General features: G+C 38.7%; 1 protein-coding gene across 1 annotated transcript; it reads left to right on the forward strand.

Annotated features, from left to right (window-relative positions):
- Positions 1–716: 716 nt before the first annotated feature.
- Positions 717–14,572, forward strand: LOC143853727 (uncharacterized). The gene is made up of 7 exons (XM_077363466.1): positions 717–1,586; positions 4,610–4,750; positions 9,878–10,251; positions 10,824–11,568; positions 12,036–12,132; positions 12,224–12,278; positions 14,154–14,572. Exons 1-7 carry the CDS (start codon positions 1,061–1,063, stop codon positions 14,214–14,216), a joined length of 2,001 nt encoding a protein of 666 aa, XP_077219581.1. The 5' UTR covers positions 717–1,060; the 3' UTR covers positions 14,217–14,572.
- Positions 14,573–15,218: the final 646 nt, after the last annotated feature.

Raw genomic sequence — 15,218 nt, forward strand, 5'->3', positions numbered from 1 at the left:
TCACTTATATGTGAAACTACATTTTGGATGAGTTTAGCTTGTTGTATATCTAAAACTCTTGGTTTGTCATAAAAGGATTCATGTTTTCAGTTGGATTACAGATCTTTTATGATATAGACCATATGGTGATGTGGATGATTCAATATTTTGTTTTGAACATTACACTATCTATCTATTGGATTATGCTATATGTAGAACATAGAAGGAGATTGTTGGGTATATAATATAACATATGTATGTTATAATATAAGCCTAATAAAATAATGGACCGGTGTAGTGGGCCTATTTGGGCTAGAGCTCACTAACCTATGAAAACCCTAGTGTATCTAATATGTAGGGGCTGGAGGCAACAAACTTGGTATTCCAAACTAGATACCTTGGGTGTAATGCTTCAAGCAACCTCTTGCTTGACCTAATTACTCTAACAATTTTTACCAAAATCTCAACCCAAGCCGACCCAAGTTGTACCAATTTTGGATTTAAGTTGATTGGACGTCAGCAGAATTGATTTTCACTGGGGCATAGAATGGATTCGATTCTACACCTTCGAAGCAAATGCCCACATTTGGCTTTGCCTTGTTCCATGACCATGCCTACTGCTTATTGTCACTCAGCAGTGGCTCACGTTAGCCTCCTGCTAAACGTAACGTACTAACGTCACTATCTTTCTCTACGCACCCGCCCACAACGAAGGCTAGGAACAACGTATCTAGCCATCTGCAACAAAACCCCTCTATCACGTTAGCCTCCTCTTACCCTTTTTTCTCAGAAAATAAAAACCAAATTAAGTAACGAAAACAAAGAAAGAAAAAACCAAATTAAGCCACGATCAGTACTCTGTCTCTCTGCAACTCCTATTCCTCTCCTACTAAAGAAAAACCCTAGAGTTCTATTTAATCTCTCTCTCCAACTCCTCAAACTAAAATTCCCAATCCAAACCCTTATTCCTCTGCAACTAAACAAAAACCCTAGATTCCATCCCTATCAATATCTTTCATGGAAGAAAAAGTTGTCTCTCCACCAAATCCCTCCAAACTCTAACAAATCCTTCCCCCAATCTATGGACACACGCCGAGCTTCAAGAATGGTGATCGATCCTAAAATCCGCCAAGTAGGTTTCATAACCCCCGGCGCCCTGCCGGAAAACACCAACTCCATCCCCTTACCGGCCTCTTCGCCGCCTGTTTCCGATCATTCTCCGGCAAACACTCTCTCTCCGGTCATGATCCCTCCCCCTCGTCACGCCTCCGATAACTTAGCCATTCCATTATCTACCCGGACAATCCCTCTTCCGGTGCCGATGTCGCCGCTCCGGCGACTTTCGATCGGAGAAAACATGCCGCTTGGGAGCTATAATCCGTCGGAATCTCTGTTCGGGAGTTCTCGGGTGCCGTCTCCGTCTAGCCGGAATGATTTATCGGACGGGATGTCTTCGCCAGGGTGGATTGGGAGGGGGAATTCGGGAAAGGTTGCTTTGTCTCTTCCAAGTACTGGTATTGAGATAACCGCGATTAGGGCTAGTAATTTTCCTTTGGCTAGTAATTTGACTACGGTTTCTGTGGTGAAATTGCCTATGGGAATGTCAGGTAAGCAATAATAACCCCTTCTTTTTTTTTTATTGGAAGTGAGCATATGTAGCGTAGGGATATTGAATTGAGAAGTTTCATAGAATGTTGGGAAGCTAAAAGATCAAACAACCTACCAATGTGTCTGTTTGTAATGTGAAATTGGAAAGCAAGAACAATAATAAGATGTAACCATAAGCGAAAACACTACACCAAATTTTACATGGAAGCCAAAACACTACGGTAAGTAGAGCTATGGCGTTGGTTATTCTGGAGGGTGACTCTCTCTCAATGTTATTAGATGGCTACATGGTAGGAGTTCTTGCCCTTGGAGATTTTCTTGTTGGATTGATGAGATCTTGGATTGTGTGGGCAACTTAGGCATCTCTTTCCAACATGTGAAAAGATTAGTCAATTCGGATGCAGATAGGTTGGATAGAGAAGGAGTAGGGAGAAGGGAGTTAGAACTTTTGGGTTTCTTTCCCCTTGATGGACTGATAGTATTTCTCTTTGTCATTTTTTTTTTTCATTTTTCTTCCCTTATTGACCTTCTCGGTCAGCTTTGTACATTCTTATTCTTCCATTAATGAATCACTGCCACTCAAAAAAAAAAAAAAAAAATCTTCTTTGGGGAGTCTGGCAGAATGCAAGAATTGACAGTGTGGCACATTCCTTGATTTTTATTGTAGTTAATCACCAAAATCTTGTCGAACAACATTAAGCAAGAATCGAGGGTGAGAAATGGGTTATGCACCCTGCTGACACTATCACCTAAGAAGTATTCATGGAAAGAAGTTGGTGTAAACTCGCCAGTCACCTACTTAGATAGGTAAGTTTGTTAGGGCTATCTTTATGATGGAAATATGTCCTCTGATTCCGACGGGCCAATCTTGTGGTCCTATTTTTCCACTATTGGGTTGCACTAGGTGTCCTTGGTTTTCTTATGAGGAAAGAACTCAATAGATAATAAGTAAAATCCCTTCTTGCAGCTCAATCTCCTAGCAATATCTTTGAGAGCATAATCGTTTAGTCCTACCCCCTATATCGTACTTTTTTGCAAAGCTCAGCCATTTTACTTGAGATGTACATGCATTACGGAAAATCAAGGTGTCATTCACTGACTAAACGTGAAGGACAATGATACTGATCTTCACACCCTAAAACCTTTAAATATTCCATCTTCATCGACCTATTTATTATTCTATTTAACAACTTCGAAACAAAGTGAAAGTAAAAGGAGAGTCTTTATCTCAACCCTCTTTAGATCCCTACGAAACCTTTAGGGCCTTTTTTGCTGCAAGATAAGCCCATCCAAGACAGACTTGTTCTAGGGTAAGGATAATCCTATGCATGTCATTATGTTTACCTATGCATTCAGCTATCCTAAGGATAGACTTATCCTAGAATTTTGAGGGTCGTAGTTTGAATTGAAAATCCATCTGATTTACTTGGCGGTTAGGACTTACCCGAGTTGAATCGACCCAGCCATCAACTAAGTGGCTGTGGGGTAAAACTAGGCCTGATTTGATGCTAATATATAATGTGAGACCACTCATATAAGATTTCAAACTATGGCAACGTCATGTGAGCGGGGCCAGGTGAATCTTATCGTGCTACTCATGGTCAAAGCTTCTCATAATGTCATTCCCCTAATTTTAATGATTTTGGGAAAGGGTTAGTGTTCTTAGTGAATGCCTGGTTAATGTTCCGAGTTAATGCCTCTAATAGTAAACTCTACTATCTTATCGTTGAAGATTGGTGTTGAAATCGCATCCTTCTGATTGAATATTAGGTTACAAACATGGCAAACAATGCCTCATTGCCATTGGTATCAATATGTGGACTCCAAGTATAAAACTTCTAGTTCCAATTGTTTTAAAACATTCTTTAAATTATGATCTCTCTGGGATATTTATGTGTGTGGATCAAGTCATAAAGTAGCAATATTTATGTTTTGGGTTGCTTCCATTGTTATAAATTCCGTTCCGTTCCGGCCGGAATTCCGGTTCCGGTCTCGAATCCGGAAGAGAACGACCATATATTCCATTCCGGTTCAGATTCTAGTCCATTGCGGTCATTCTGACCGGAATTCTGTCAAAATCCAGAATTCCTTTACTATTTTTATTGTCCATTTACTTAAGATTTACATATAAATAAGGGAATGCCCCCCATTTGGATCTATTAAAAATAGTTCTAAGACCCAAATCTAAAAGGATAAAAAGTCAACTTTCTAGTTCTAGTACAAAATTCGAAAAAATGGGTCGGGTCAAAATCTTAACTTCCAAACAATGGGGTATTTTTCCAATTTAAAAAAATCCTAAATTCAATCATTTCCAAACATTATTAAATCCCAAAAGTCCAGTACAAAAATCTTCTTAATTTGGTCTCTAAAAAATTTTCATCTCGTCAAGCACTAGTCAACACACTTAAGATTTTCCTATAAGTATATGTTGGATCTTTTACATATTTTGTTCATTTAATTGTTTCTTATATTTTTCTAATAATTTCTGTTTTTTTCCCATATTTTTAACTATTAAAAAAAAAAATTCCTCGCCATAGCGGAACGAAAAGTTTCGAATGAAATGCCGAACGAAACGGACGAAACTTTTTGCCAAACGAAACACCAACGAAGCGGAATTTATAACTTAGGTTGCTTCAGAATGTTGTTATTCTAGGATTAGAAACTAGGGTTTAAAGAAGTTTCTAATGGCTACTTACCAAAAAAAAAGGAAGTTTCTTTTAGTTTGTGCCACCATATGGAATATTGCAAAGTTTCACCATAAATTCAGAAAAGGTCATTTTTGTGGGGCCTTCTCATTTACATCAAGTCATGTGGAAAAAAGTGGGTTTAAGTCGTCATACAAATTGGTTGTTGAATATATAGTGCAACTCGAACCTGATGCTTGAGCAAAGATACTTCCATTTTTTCCGAATGTCTTTCTGAAGACCTTTTTGTTGTGCGGATCTAGCTAGTTTTGAATTTTATATAGTTCTCACTGTCATGAAATTGTAATATTTAGTGCTAATAAAAAGAAATCTTGCAGAAAAAGGTGGAAAAGCATTGGCGGAAGTGCAAAATGAACTAATTGTGGGTTCAAAGCCGTTGAAAGAGAAAACATCAAAGGCTGAAAGGCGTGCCCTTCAAGAGGCTCAACGAGCTGCGAAAGCTGCAGCTAAAAATACAGGTAATATTTTTCTTCTTTTCTTTTTATTTGCTTACTTCGACTATTACTGTGCTTTATTTCTTTTGGCATAGAGTTTCTTATGAAACATATTTGGTCTCTACTTTAGCTGTTATCATACTTTACTTTTTTTCATTTTAATAATTTTTTCTCTTAGTTTTTCCAATTAGCATGTAGGAAAGTTGCACATGTAATATTTTAAAGAGCCACATTGATTTGTTGACTTGATTACTACATCATTTAGATGAAAGGGTTGTGTAAAATCTTGTAGCCGGTTGGGACCAATATTTCCATGGTGAATGAGGTCTTAGGAATGCATATTGATCAAGTCTAGCCAAAGATTAGTCCAATTATATGTGGTGACAAGCATGGATTTAAATTTTGGTTTCGGATTTGGTTTCGGCCAAGATTCTGGCCGAAATCCTGAAATTTGGGCTGAAATCCGGTAAAAAAAAGAATTAGATAATCATGTCGGTAATTTCAGTCGAAAATTCGTAAAAAAAAATTGAATTTCTCGAAATTTCGGTCGAAATTTGGGAAATCCGAAATTCCGAAATTTCAATTTCGGTTTCGGATTTCAGACGAAATTTAAAACTATGGTGACAAGACCATGAGGCTTATTAATTAAACTATATAAATCTTTACTTTTAAAATTTTACTCTTATTATGAATAAAAGTTGAGAGAGAGAGAGAGGGAGAGAGAGACCGAGGAAGCAAGATTCTTCCCTGGCGCCTTCGATTCGCGCTTTCAATTCCCGCTCTGGCAACCTTGAGCAGGATTCTTCCCTTGGAGCCTTCGATTCCTGCTTTCGATTCCCGTTTTAATTCCCGCTTTCGATTCCCGCTCTGGCAACCTAGAGAGAGACACCATCTACTCTTCTTGAGGTCATTGCATTCTTCTTTGAATTCTTGAATTGTAAGCCGGATTCCTATTTCCAATTTCGTGTTCTGTTTCTTGCACTGCGTCACTCTTCCACGCATCTCTATAACTATTTATTCATGCGATTTCAATTTATGTCCACCCATAGGGTTCATACCTCATCCCCCCTCACAAGTGGTAATTGCAACTTCCGACTCATTCCCTAGAAAATTCTTTGGATGTTCTCTGGTTCTAACCTTTTTTTATCTTATTTTTTGTTGTGGTAGGTGATATTCTCCAACTTATTCACCAAAACTCCCGACATTCAAAATAATGACATGAAATAAATAGGCATGCATAAAAGCGAAGACTGAATGAGAGCATCACGGACACTTCTCCGAAGCCAATATTCTTTTAGACCTCCACACGTCTGAATCCTTGAGTTATTTCCTAGTTTCTTGATACAAAGAATGTAACCTATGATACATAACATGAAAATTTCCTTTCTTGCAACTCAATCTTCCAGACACCTAGACGAGATAACAATTGTCCACTCCTGCGCCTAACATGTAAGTTCCCTTGAACTTATCTGCCACCCTGATGCTGCATCCTAAAGAACTTTTAATTGAGTAACAAACCACAAATGCTTATCTTGACCATTCAAAAATAAATAATAATAAATAACAAACCACAAATGTATTCTTTGAGAGATGAGGGTGAGCCTTAGCGCAACGGTAAGGTTGCTCCATTGTGACCTGCTGGTCACGGGTTCGAGTCCCGGAAACAGCCTCTCTGCTAAGCAGGGGTAAGGCTGCGTACTTCTAGCCCTCCCCAGACCCCGCAATGGCGGGAGCCTCGTGCACTGGGCCGCCCTTTTAAATGTATTCTTTGAGAGATAGAAGCATCACAAAACATCAATGTCTCTTCATAAAAAAAAAGTCTCTTCATCAAACTAAAGGTGAGAGTAGGCCCCTTTGTGCGTGAGAGATTCTAGGCTCTTCCTACCGTGCTCCAGCCTTAATATTAATGGCAAAGGATTATATCAAGTTGAAAGAACGGGAAAACCCGCGACTGAGCGGGTCAGTACAAGAGATCAAAGAAAAAGAGAGAGATAGAAACTGAAGAAAAGATCCTCAGGGGGGAAGAAAATAAAAAACCTCTAAGCTTGCCTTGGCTACCCGGGCCCTAGCTAACCTATTAGCGCCAATTTTTGTCAATCTTTTAACGTGGTGGAAAGAAATGCCCAACCCTAGCCTGCCGTCTGTTCTGAATCTCGTCGAACCACTTAGCAAACCTCCACGGGATGTCATGACTTTCCTTTAGCCGCCTAATCACATTAATAATCTCCCTCCATCGTTACTTGGTTCATTAGATCTCCCTCCAGTATGTCGATGTCGATGCCCCTCTCTCTCTCTCTCTCTCTCTCTCTCTCTCTCTCTCTCTCTCTCTCTCTCTCTCTCTCTCTCTCTCTCTCTCTCGCTCTCTCTTTGAATGGTCCTTGAAGAACTTCTCTTACCTCCGCCTCATTGGAGTCTGTGATGCCAATAGGGCCTGAGAAAGCTCCTCTCGTAATCCCGTTCTCATCTCTAAGCACCCACCTACTCCTGCCCATACTTGACTCATTGAGTTTTAATTGTCCAGGAGTCGTTGGGATCCAACCTAGGGCTCATGACAACACCTACTCACTGCTAACACAAATCTCCCTCCAGCCATGCCAGAGATTAAAGCAGAGACGAACCTGAAGATAGGCAAAATTGGCACCCAGACCCAGGAGACTCGAGTATTTCTTTTTACCAAGCCTCTAAAGATTCAGGCATTTCTTTCCTTCCAAAGGACCCAGATCGTGGCAAGCAATATCACGTTCCAAAGAATCTTTCCTTTATCCCGTCATAGAACAAAGGACCAGCAGTCTAACATGTCGATGAGTCTGGAAGAAAAGACCCACATTATGCCAACTCTGCATTATATTCTGCTCCAAAATTCCCTGGCTTATATGCAATGAAGGAACACGTGTTCAACTGATTCTCCCGCCTCTACGCATAGAGCGCAATGGTCTATAATCAGCATGTGATGATTTCTGAGAGGATCGACTGTCTTTATTTTGTCGAGGACCAGCCAAAAGCTCATACCCTGGGTGGTACTGGAAAGTTCCACACTTTGGAAACTGCACTTCCTTTAATCTGCTCAACGCTTTGAAATAATAATCACCTGATGAGCTCTTCAACTCCCCAAAATGCTTTTAGGCAATCCATTTATCAAGATACATGGAGAACCGAGGAAGTGTGTTCTGATAACCAATTTCTCCAGTACGTTACAAAATCTATATGTGCATAGTATAAATAATTGTGACCCACATAGTCTAAGATGACATTTGAATCTTTTTTTTTCTTTTTTCTTTTTTTTTGTAAGGCGACTTTTTCTTTTTCCTTATAATACATACCATCACCAGATCAAATTTTACTTCCCAATGTCGGTATGGTCATAAAAAAAAAGATATGGTCATGAAACAAGCCAATACCAGTGATAATGCGTCTCACAAAACAAATTTGCAAAAAGTAGGATAATATTCTGCGTGCAGTAATCACAATTTTTTAACGTATTAGGAAATTCCCCAAAACATAATAAAACATTTTCAAGTACCTGCATCCAATTCCATTCTGACACCCTTTTTTAGGTAAATAAATGAAGTGTAATGCATCCCAAGATGGAAGTAATGCAGCCATCCATGAATACAAAAATGGAATAGTTCCATTGAGGCTAATTTCAAATTCTCATTTACCACCCTGCAACTCTGGCTAACTCAACCTAAAATTCTTCAAACTACCATTATTTCTAGGTATTTAAGGTAGAAATATACTATTAAAAAAAAGAAGTTAGAAATATAAACAAATCAGAAAATATATCAAATAATACTTACCCGAGAAAAATGGCAGTTTTCCAGCGAAGGGATGTATGGTGGAGATGTACTACTAAAATATAACTAGGGAAGGAAAAAAGGGTGGATTCGATGCCTAATTAATAGAGACAAGGGGCTGGAGATATGCTTATGAGAACTCACATACAGCAGAACTAAACATCACTCATTCTCTGCCTTTATTTTCACCCAATGGCGAAGAGGGGATTTTTAAAAATCCTTCTAGAAGAAATCCTCCACTTCAATTGATATGTTTCGCTTCTTCCTCGGAGATAGACGATCAACTCAAGAGTTATCTTTAACCCTCTACAACCTTCTCTCGCATGTGGGTTGAAAGAGTTGGGAGTACTTCTCCTTCATCTCCTCTTTGACTTCCAATGTGGCTTCCCTTATGGAATGATTACTCCATTGAACTTCAGCATAGGGTATAGTGCGTCGTCTTAGAACTTTATCCTTGGTGTCAACTATGTGCACAGGCCACTCTTCATATGTTAGGTTCTCTTTAATTTCAAATGATGCAGGTTCCCACTATATGGCTGGGTCAGAAACATACTTTCTCAACATATACACATGAAACACATTATGTACTCTGGATAGGACAAGTGGTAATGTTACTATATATGCTACTATACATATCCTTTCCAAAATTTGAAATTGTCCCACATACTTAGGACTCAACTTTGTCAGGGAGCTTCCCACTCATTCTCGTCATCCTTGTTTTTATTTTCCCCATATATCTGGATATCACAATAAATACTAAAAAATAGAAATTGTGTGCCTCATGAAGTGCACATTTTATTGGCTTGGAAGCTTAAACTAAGTGCGTGCAGGATCCACATACCTATCCTCTCTTTATATCATTTGACAATGACTTTTTCCTCAAATTGGTCAAATTTCACAGCTATTTGAGTTTTAGACTGCTTTTTGCCTGGTATTTATGAGTTTGATTTTACTTCAAACCACCAATCATTATCTGTTGGTTGTCCATGTTTTGTGTGGCATATGCAAGGTTGCCCGTGTAAATGTGCATGCCTCACAATTGGTTATGCTCCTATTGGCTTTTGCATATTTCATCATCTCACAAATAGCAAAGAAGTAATGAATAAACCTGTATGGGTATGGCTCTTTGGCTTAAAGTCATGGTATGCTCCCCATTGATGCGAGTTCAAAACCCCCCGGGCTTACCCGATGCGCGTGGTTTACGGGTGTTTGCACGCATCTGTTGGGAATAATCCTGCCCTAAAAACTGGCGTGGAGATACCCTATGTCATAAAAAAACATAAAACAAAAAGAAATAATGAATAATGTCTCCATCTCACCATTATGTATGCTCTTCCTGCATGATGGGTTATTGTAGGTGAAGGAAGCAAGCCTGCAGCTGCGTCTGGAGGGGCAGTACCAGTGAATACTAAACAGGCTAAAGTTGTGAAGCCTCATTCCCAAAAGAAAGATGGCCCTTCAGTTACACCTTCTACGGCTGCTGCTGAGAAGAAAGGAGGTGACCGCCTACCAGAAAAAGACAGGAAGAAAGATGTCCCTCGCCCTCGTATGCAATTTGATGATAAGCAACAGGTTGAAAAAGCTAAGAGGCGTGCAGTAGTCAAGCAAACTGAAGCGAGAAACAGAGTTGAATTATTTAGACATTTGCCTCAGTATGTGCACGGGACCCAGCTTCCCGATCTCGAGTCAAAGTTTTTCCAACTTGATCCTATGCATCCTGCCGTTTTCAAGGTATGATGTTGCATATTCTTCTTGGTGAAATTAGAGCTTTATGCAGCATAAATCCAGCAAGCCCTGACATGGATGGAAGCTAACTTTCCAATGATGTCCTTTTTGTCTTATCTGACTATGTTTCCACATTATTTTCTGAATGGGCCCTGACTGTTGATTCTAAGAAGGGATTTGCTAGGGACCATCACAGAAGGCATTTCGCCGGCGGGCTGTTGCCTGAGAGCAGCCACATAGGCTCACTTTTCAACGGGTTTTGTCTTATTCATGTAATTCATCTGAGGTGGCTGCTCTCTCGTGCAACGGCCCTCCTGTGAAATGCCAGCTGTGATGGTCCCTAGCAGATCCCTTCTAAGAATAATGGAAATGTCTGTTTTGCTATTTTCTGAATGGATTCTGACTCGAATTATGATATATTATCAATTATAAAGAACAATGAAAATGTCTATTTTCTTGGAAAACCCAAGTATGATAAGGTGGTAAACAGTGAATTATATCTCATGATTTGAATTTGAATGAACAAAAATAATTTATCGGCGGATGTTGTCTAATGGGTTTTTCCATCAATGATTCAGGTCGGACTACAGTATTTGGCAGGGGATATTTCTGGTGGTAACGCCCGTTGTGTTGCAATGCTTTTAGCATTTCATGAGGCCATTAGAGACTACTCCACCCCACCAGAAAAAACTCTTGTTCGAGATTTAACTGCAAAAATTGGTAGTTATGTTTCATTTTTGATCGAGTGTAGGCCCCTTTCAATCAGCATGGGAAATGCGATTAGGTTTTTGAAGAATATAATTGCCAAGTTGCCTTTGACGCTTACAGAGCCGGAAGCAAAAGCCAGTCTTCAGTCAGATATTGACCGTTTTATAAATGAGAAGATAGTACTTGCAGATAAGGTGATTGTAAGGCACGCAGTGACAAAGATAAGAGATGGGGATGTACTCCTGACATATGGCTCATCATGTGTTGTGGAAATGCTATTAGTTTACGCTCATGAGCTTGGCAAACAGTTCCGTGTTGTGGTAGTAGACTCCCGTCCAAAGCTTGAAGCCCAAGCATTGCTCCGTAGGTTGGTAGCAAAGGGCATCACTTGTACATATACCCATCTCAATGCTATTTCTTATATCATGCATGAAGTCACACGGGTTTTTCTTGGAGCGGCATCTGTATTATCTAACGGAACAGTTTACTCGAGAGTTGGGAGTGCTTGTGTAGCTATGGTTGCCCATGCATTTCATGTTCCCGTGATAATATGCTGTGAAGCATATAAGTTTCATGAAAGGGTGCAGCTAGATTCGATATGCTTTAATGAACTCGGTATGGATGACAGTGGAACAGTTTTTTTTTTTTCCGGGGGTTGGGGGGATGGTGGAACACTTGGGGGCCCGTTTGGATATGCGGATTTTAGAATCTTAGATTTCCTCAAAATCCTGCATGGGAGACGAGAAGATGGAGACCTTCCATTTCGCTTCTCTTTAGAATCTTGAGATTTTTAGTAAGAAATCCAGGTTTTAGAAATCTCTCCCCCATCCTGAGATTTCTGAAACCTGGAAACATGGGATGATCTCCTACTCTCTAGCTGACGGAAAGAAGGGCGAGAAATCAGAAAACGACGGATGGTCGTCTTCTCTCGTCTCCCATCTACGATTTTGAGGAAATCCAAGATTCTAAAATCTGCATATTCAAACGGCCCCTTGTTGTTTGAATAGTGTTTGGTTTCACAAGCGGGCTTATGTTCTTCTTGAATGCATACATGTATGTAAATTTGCTATATTGATTTGCAGGTGATCCAGATGCCATTTCAAAGGTTCCTGGAAGAAAGGACTTGAACCATTTAGACAATTGGGCTGATTGTGAAAATTTGCAGCTTTTGAATCTTATGTGAGTATTCAGAACTCAAATTGGTGATTAACTCACAATTTGATTTCCCTGTTGATTTATAAGCTCTTATTTTAATCTGATGCTGTAACAGATATGATGCAACACCGTCAGATTATGTGTCAATGATTGTTACTGATTATGGAATGGTAAGTTATTTTCAGAACTCAAAGTTCCAGTTTTGAATCTTCCCTTTTGTCTTCTATACCATGTCTTCTGCACATTATGTTTGTTGGTCTTAAGTAGCGGACTTTGATGGACTTTACTTTTATTATGCTTTGTTACACCTGGAAATAATCTCTCAACTTCTCATTTATTTTGCACAAAAACAAGCTACTTATTTATTTAGTTAGTTTTTGGATGTTATATAACAAAATTATTTGATATTAAAAAATGTTATACACAGAACAGAGCTTGCGGAATACATTAAGTAAAACTGGACAATATTTAACTAGGATATGTGGGACCTCATGAGCCTCACATACAATGTGGTGAAAAGGACCAATTAGTTTGTCAAATCCAAAATATTCCTGATTGTGCTTGTAAAATCTCCATGGACCTGCCTTTTCTTTAATGCCCACACAACATCTAGAGTGCTTCCTTGAACCAAAAGACCTGTTTCAAAGCAACCCACCATATTCTTAATAAACAACATTAAGCCCATGAATAATTCTTGAAATTTAACTTCGTTTGAGTCCTTGAAGCTAGTGGGACCTGAGCTAATTGGTTTTCTCCTATGGCATCCCTAAATGGCCCTCCTATTTTGGCTGGACAGGATTGCCCTTTCAAGTTCAATCAAAGTTAAGCTCTTATTATAGCCTATCACAGGCTTTCCATTGGAGACTTCCGTGCCTTTTCTTTTATTACTTTCAGGATATACATTGTCTGAAAAAATGAGATATCAGCAAAAAGGGTTATCTATATGATCAACCATGCATCGTATCTCTAAATCTACATAAACATAACAAGACATCCTATTTCTACTGAAAAGCCCCACAATACTGACATATGTACTCTTAAAAAAAACTCACATGCATACCTCAAAAGCAACCCCAAATCCTATTTAACTGTCAACAATCCAGCCTAGTCTAATCTCAGCCCTTCATTAGACCCATGCAAACCTATCCCAAGGATCAAGGAGACCTGGAACAGAAAATAGGAACTAAAGTCGATAAGATCTTAATAAAGGTAATTCCACTGCAAAGAGAATGAGACAAAGTACATCAGTACAAGATCTCCTCAGGAGAAACAAAAGTATACCAAGCACACACAAACAAAACGAAGAGAAAGCACTACACAATCGGATAAACATCACTAATGATAAGCTCACTATTATCAGTGCCTCTCTGGGATACTTCTAAAGGCCCAATGATAAGCTCACTAGTGATAAACTTGACAGGTTACTATTCTTTTTTTTCTATGAATTTCTTCTACAATTTAAACTGACTAAAACCTATGATACTTGAATAATTATAGAGGTGTAACATATCGTGTCCGATACAACATGATATCCGGATACTTCACTTATGCTTCGTCTTTGAAACATATGCCTTTCTATTCGAATATACTTTTGTGTTTTTTGCTTGTTAAATGTCTGACATTTGCAATTATAAATTTGAGTGCGTGAGTCTCCTAAATGCTATTTTAAATTTATTATTATTTCCATCGTCTAAATTAAATCTAGTTAAGTTTTATGATATTTGATTTGTACGTGTCGTGTGTCTTAAATTATCTTATGTCATGGGATGCCCATATGTATATCCATATCCTGAATTTTTACAAATGTCAAGTTGTATCTCTATTAGTGTGTGTCCCGTATTTGGGTGTCATAGACCAAAATGCCCCTATAAATCTTGCAATAGGAATTGTTAAATATTCGTAGGACTAAGTAAATCTCTCTCAACACACCATTGAGATTAATATCCTTCTTGATATGACCATTGGCCTTCAGTTCATGAAAATGCACCTGAAATCTAAATCTGCATATTACTATCGTATATCCAGTAATTTTTTCATTTTTGCAGGTTCCACCAACGAGCGTGCCTGTCATTGTGCGAGAATACCGAAGAGAACACTTGTGGATATAGCGGCCTGTGGTGTCCTTACTAGAAGCCCAACTCTTAATTTTCAATCTTGCCTGAATTCATCTTAATCGCATGTCATGTATAATCAGACAATTGAATTTTGATCATTTAGGGTGCCGGAATTTTTCTTGTTCTTCCTTTTACTTTCCCTCAATAATGGTTCATGCTTCATCAAAGTTGCAGGTGATTTGGATTTTGTTAAACCGACTGTGAAGAGTGCAATTTCTTCGCCTCTCCGGACAGTTTTTTTTGTTGGGGGTGTTTTTCTTTTGTTGTAATCTGAGCTTTTCTAAAGTTTGTAGGTGTTTTCATATAGTACTTTTGTCATTACAGAGACAAAACTGTTGAAATTTTCCCCACTCTTGCCTTTTCCAGTCTGTTTTGCACAACTGTTGATGCTATGAATTTTTGGGTCATATGAGATCCAAAGCAAGGTATATCAGATGGATGGTTCGGATCAATGGTGGGTCAAAGATTCTGTTTTTCATTAATTTCTAATATGTTACAATTGATTCTATTTTCCCAACACAAAAGAAGAACCCTTTGGATATCTTTAAAAATTATTTGCATATAGTCTCAACTGCACTTACTTTTGAAATCATCTATGACTATTTGCAAATAATGATTACAATATTTTTATAAATGCTACAGTTAATGGCTTCTGATGAGGCCAGACAATCTTATTTGCAAATAAGAACCAAGCAGCAGTGCAGTATGGGGGAAGGGGAGGATTTTATCCGTTTAGGGGGGATCATGATCCCATGAAGCTTATATTAGTGAGATCAGTCATGTATTCTTGTTATTGAATAAAGCATATGATGATATGCCATTAATCACCCTTCATTTGGTTCTGGTTCCCCTAATCATTTGAATGTAGCTTTCTACTTGTTGAATGTTGCCGGTGTTAGATTCAGCCGATAACATATTTGTAATTTTAAGGTGGGCCCTCATAAATGATTCACACATATCATGCTAATTTTACATATTTCTGCTTCTTCCAAAGTG

The sequence above is a fragment of the Tasmannia lanceolata genome, unplaced genomic scaffold, assembly GCF_043159265.1.
Source record: "Tasmannia lanceolata isolate RefF3 unplaced genomic scaffold, GAP_Taslan_0.1 ptg000020l, whole genome shotgun sequence".
Lineage (NCBI taxonomy): Eukaryota > Viridiplantae > Streptophyta > Magnoliopsida > Canellales > Winteraceae > Tasmannia > Tasmannia lanceolata.

What these genes read in the sequence shown, in the direction of transcription:
- LOC143853727 (XM_077363466.1), top strand. Translation starts at nt 1,061, where the DNA reads ATGGACACACGCCGAGCTTCAAGAATGGTGATCGATCCTAAAATCCGC. An exon ending in AGCTGCAGCTAAAAATACAG is followed by an intron (nt 4,751 to 9,877) that starts GTAATATTTTTC and finishes GGGTTATTGTAG; the next exon opens with GTGAAGGAAGCAAGCCTGCA. An exon ending in TGCATCCTGCCGTTTTCAAG is followed by an intron (nt 10,252 to 10,823) that starts GTATGATGTTGC and finishes TCAATGATTCAG; the next exon opens with GTCGGACTACAGTATTTGGC.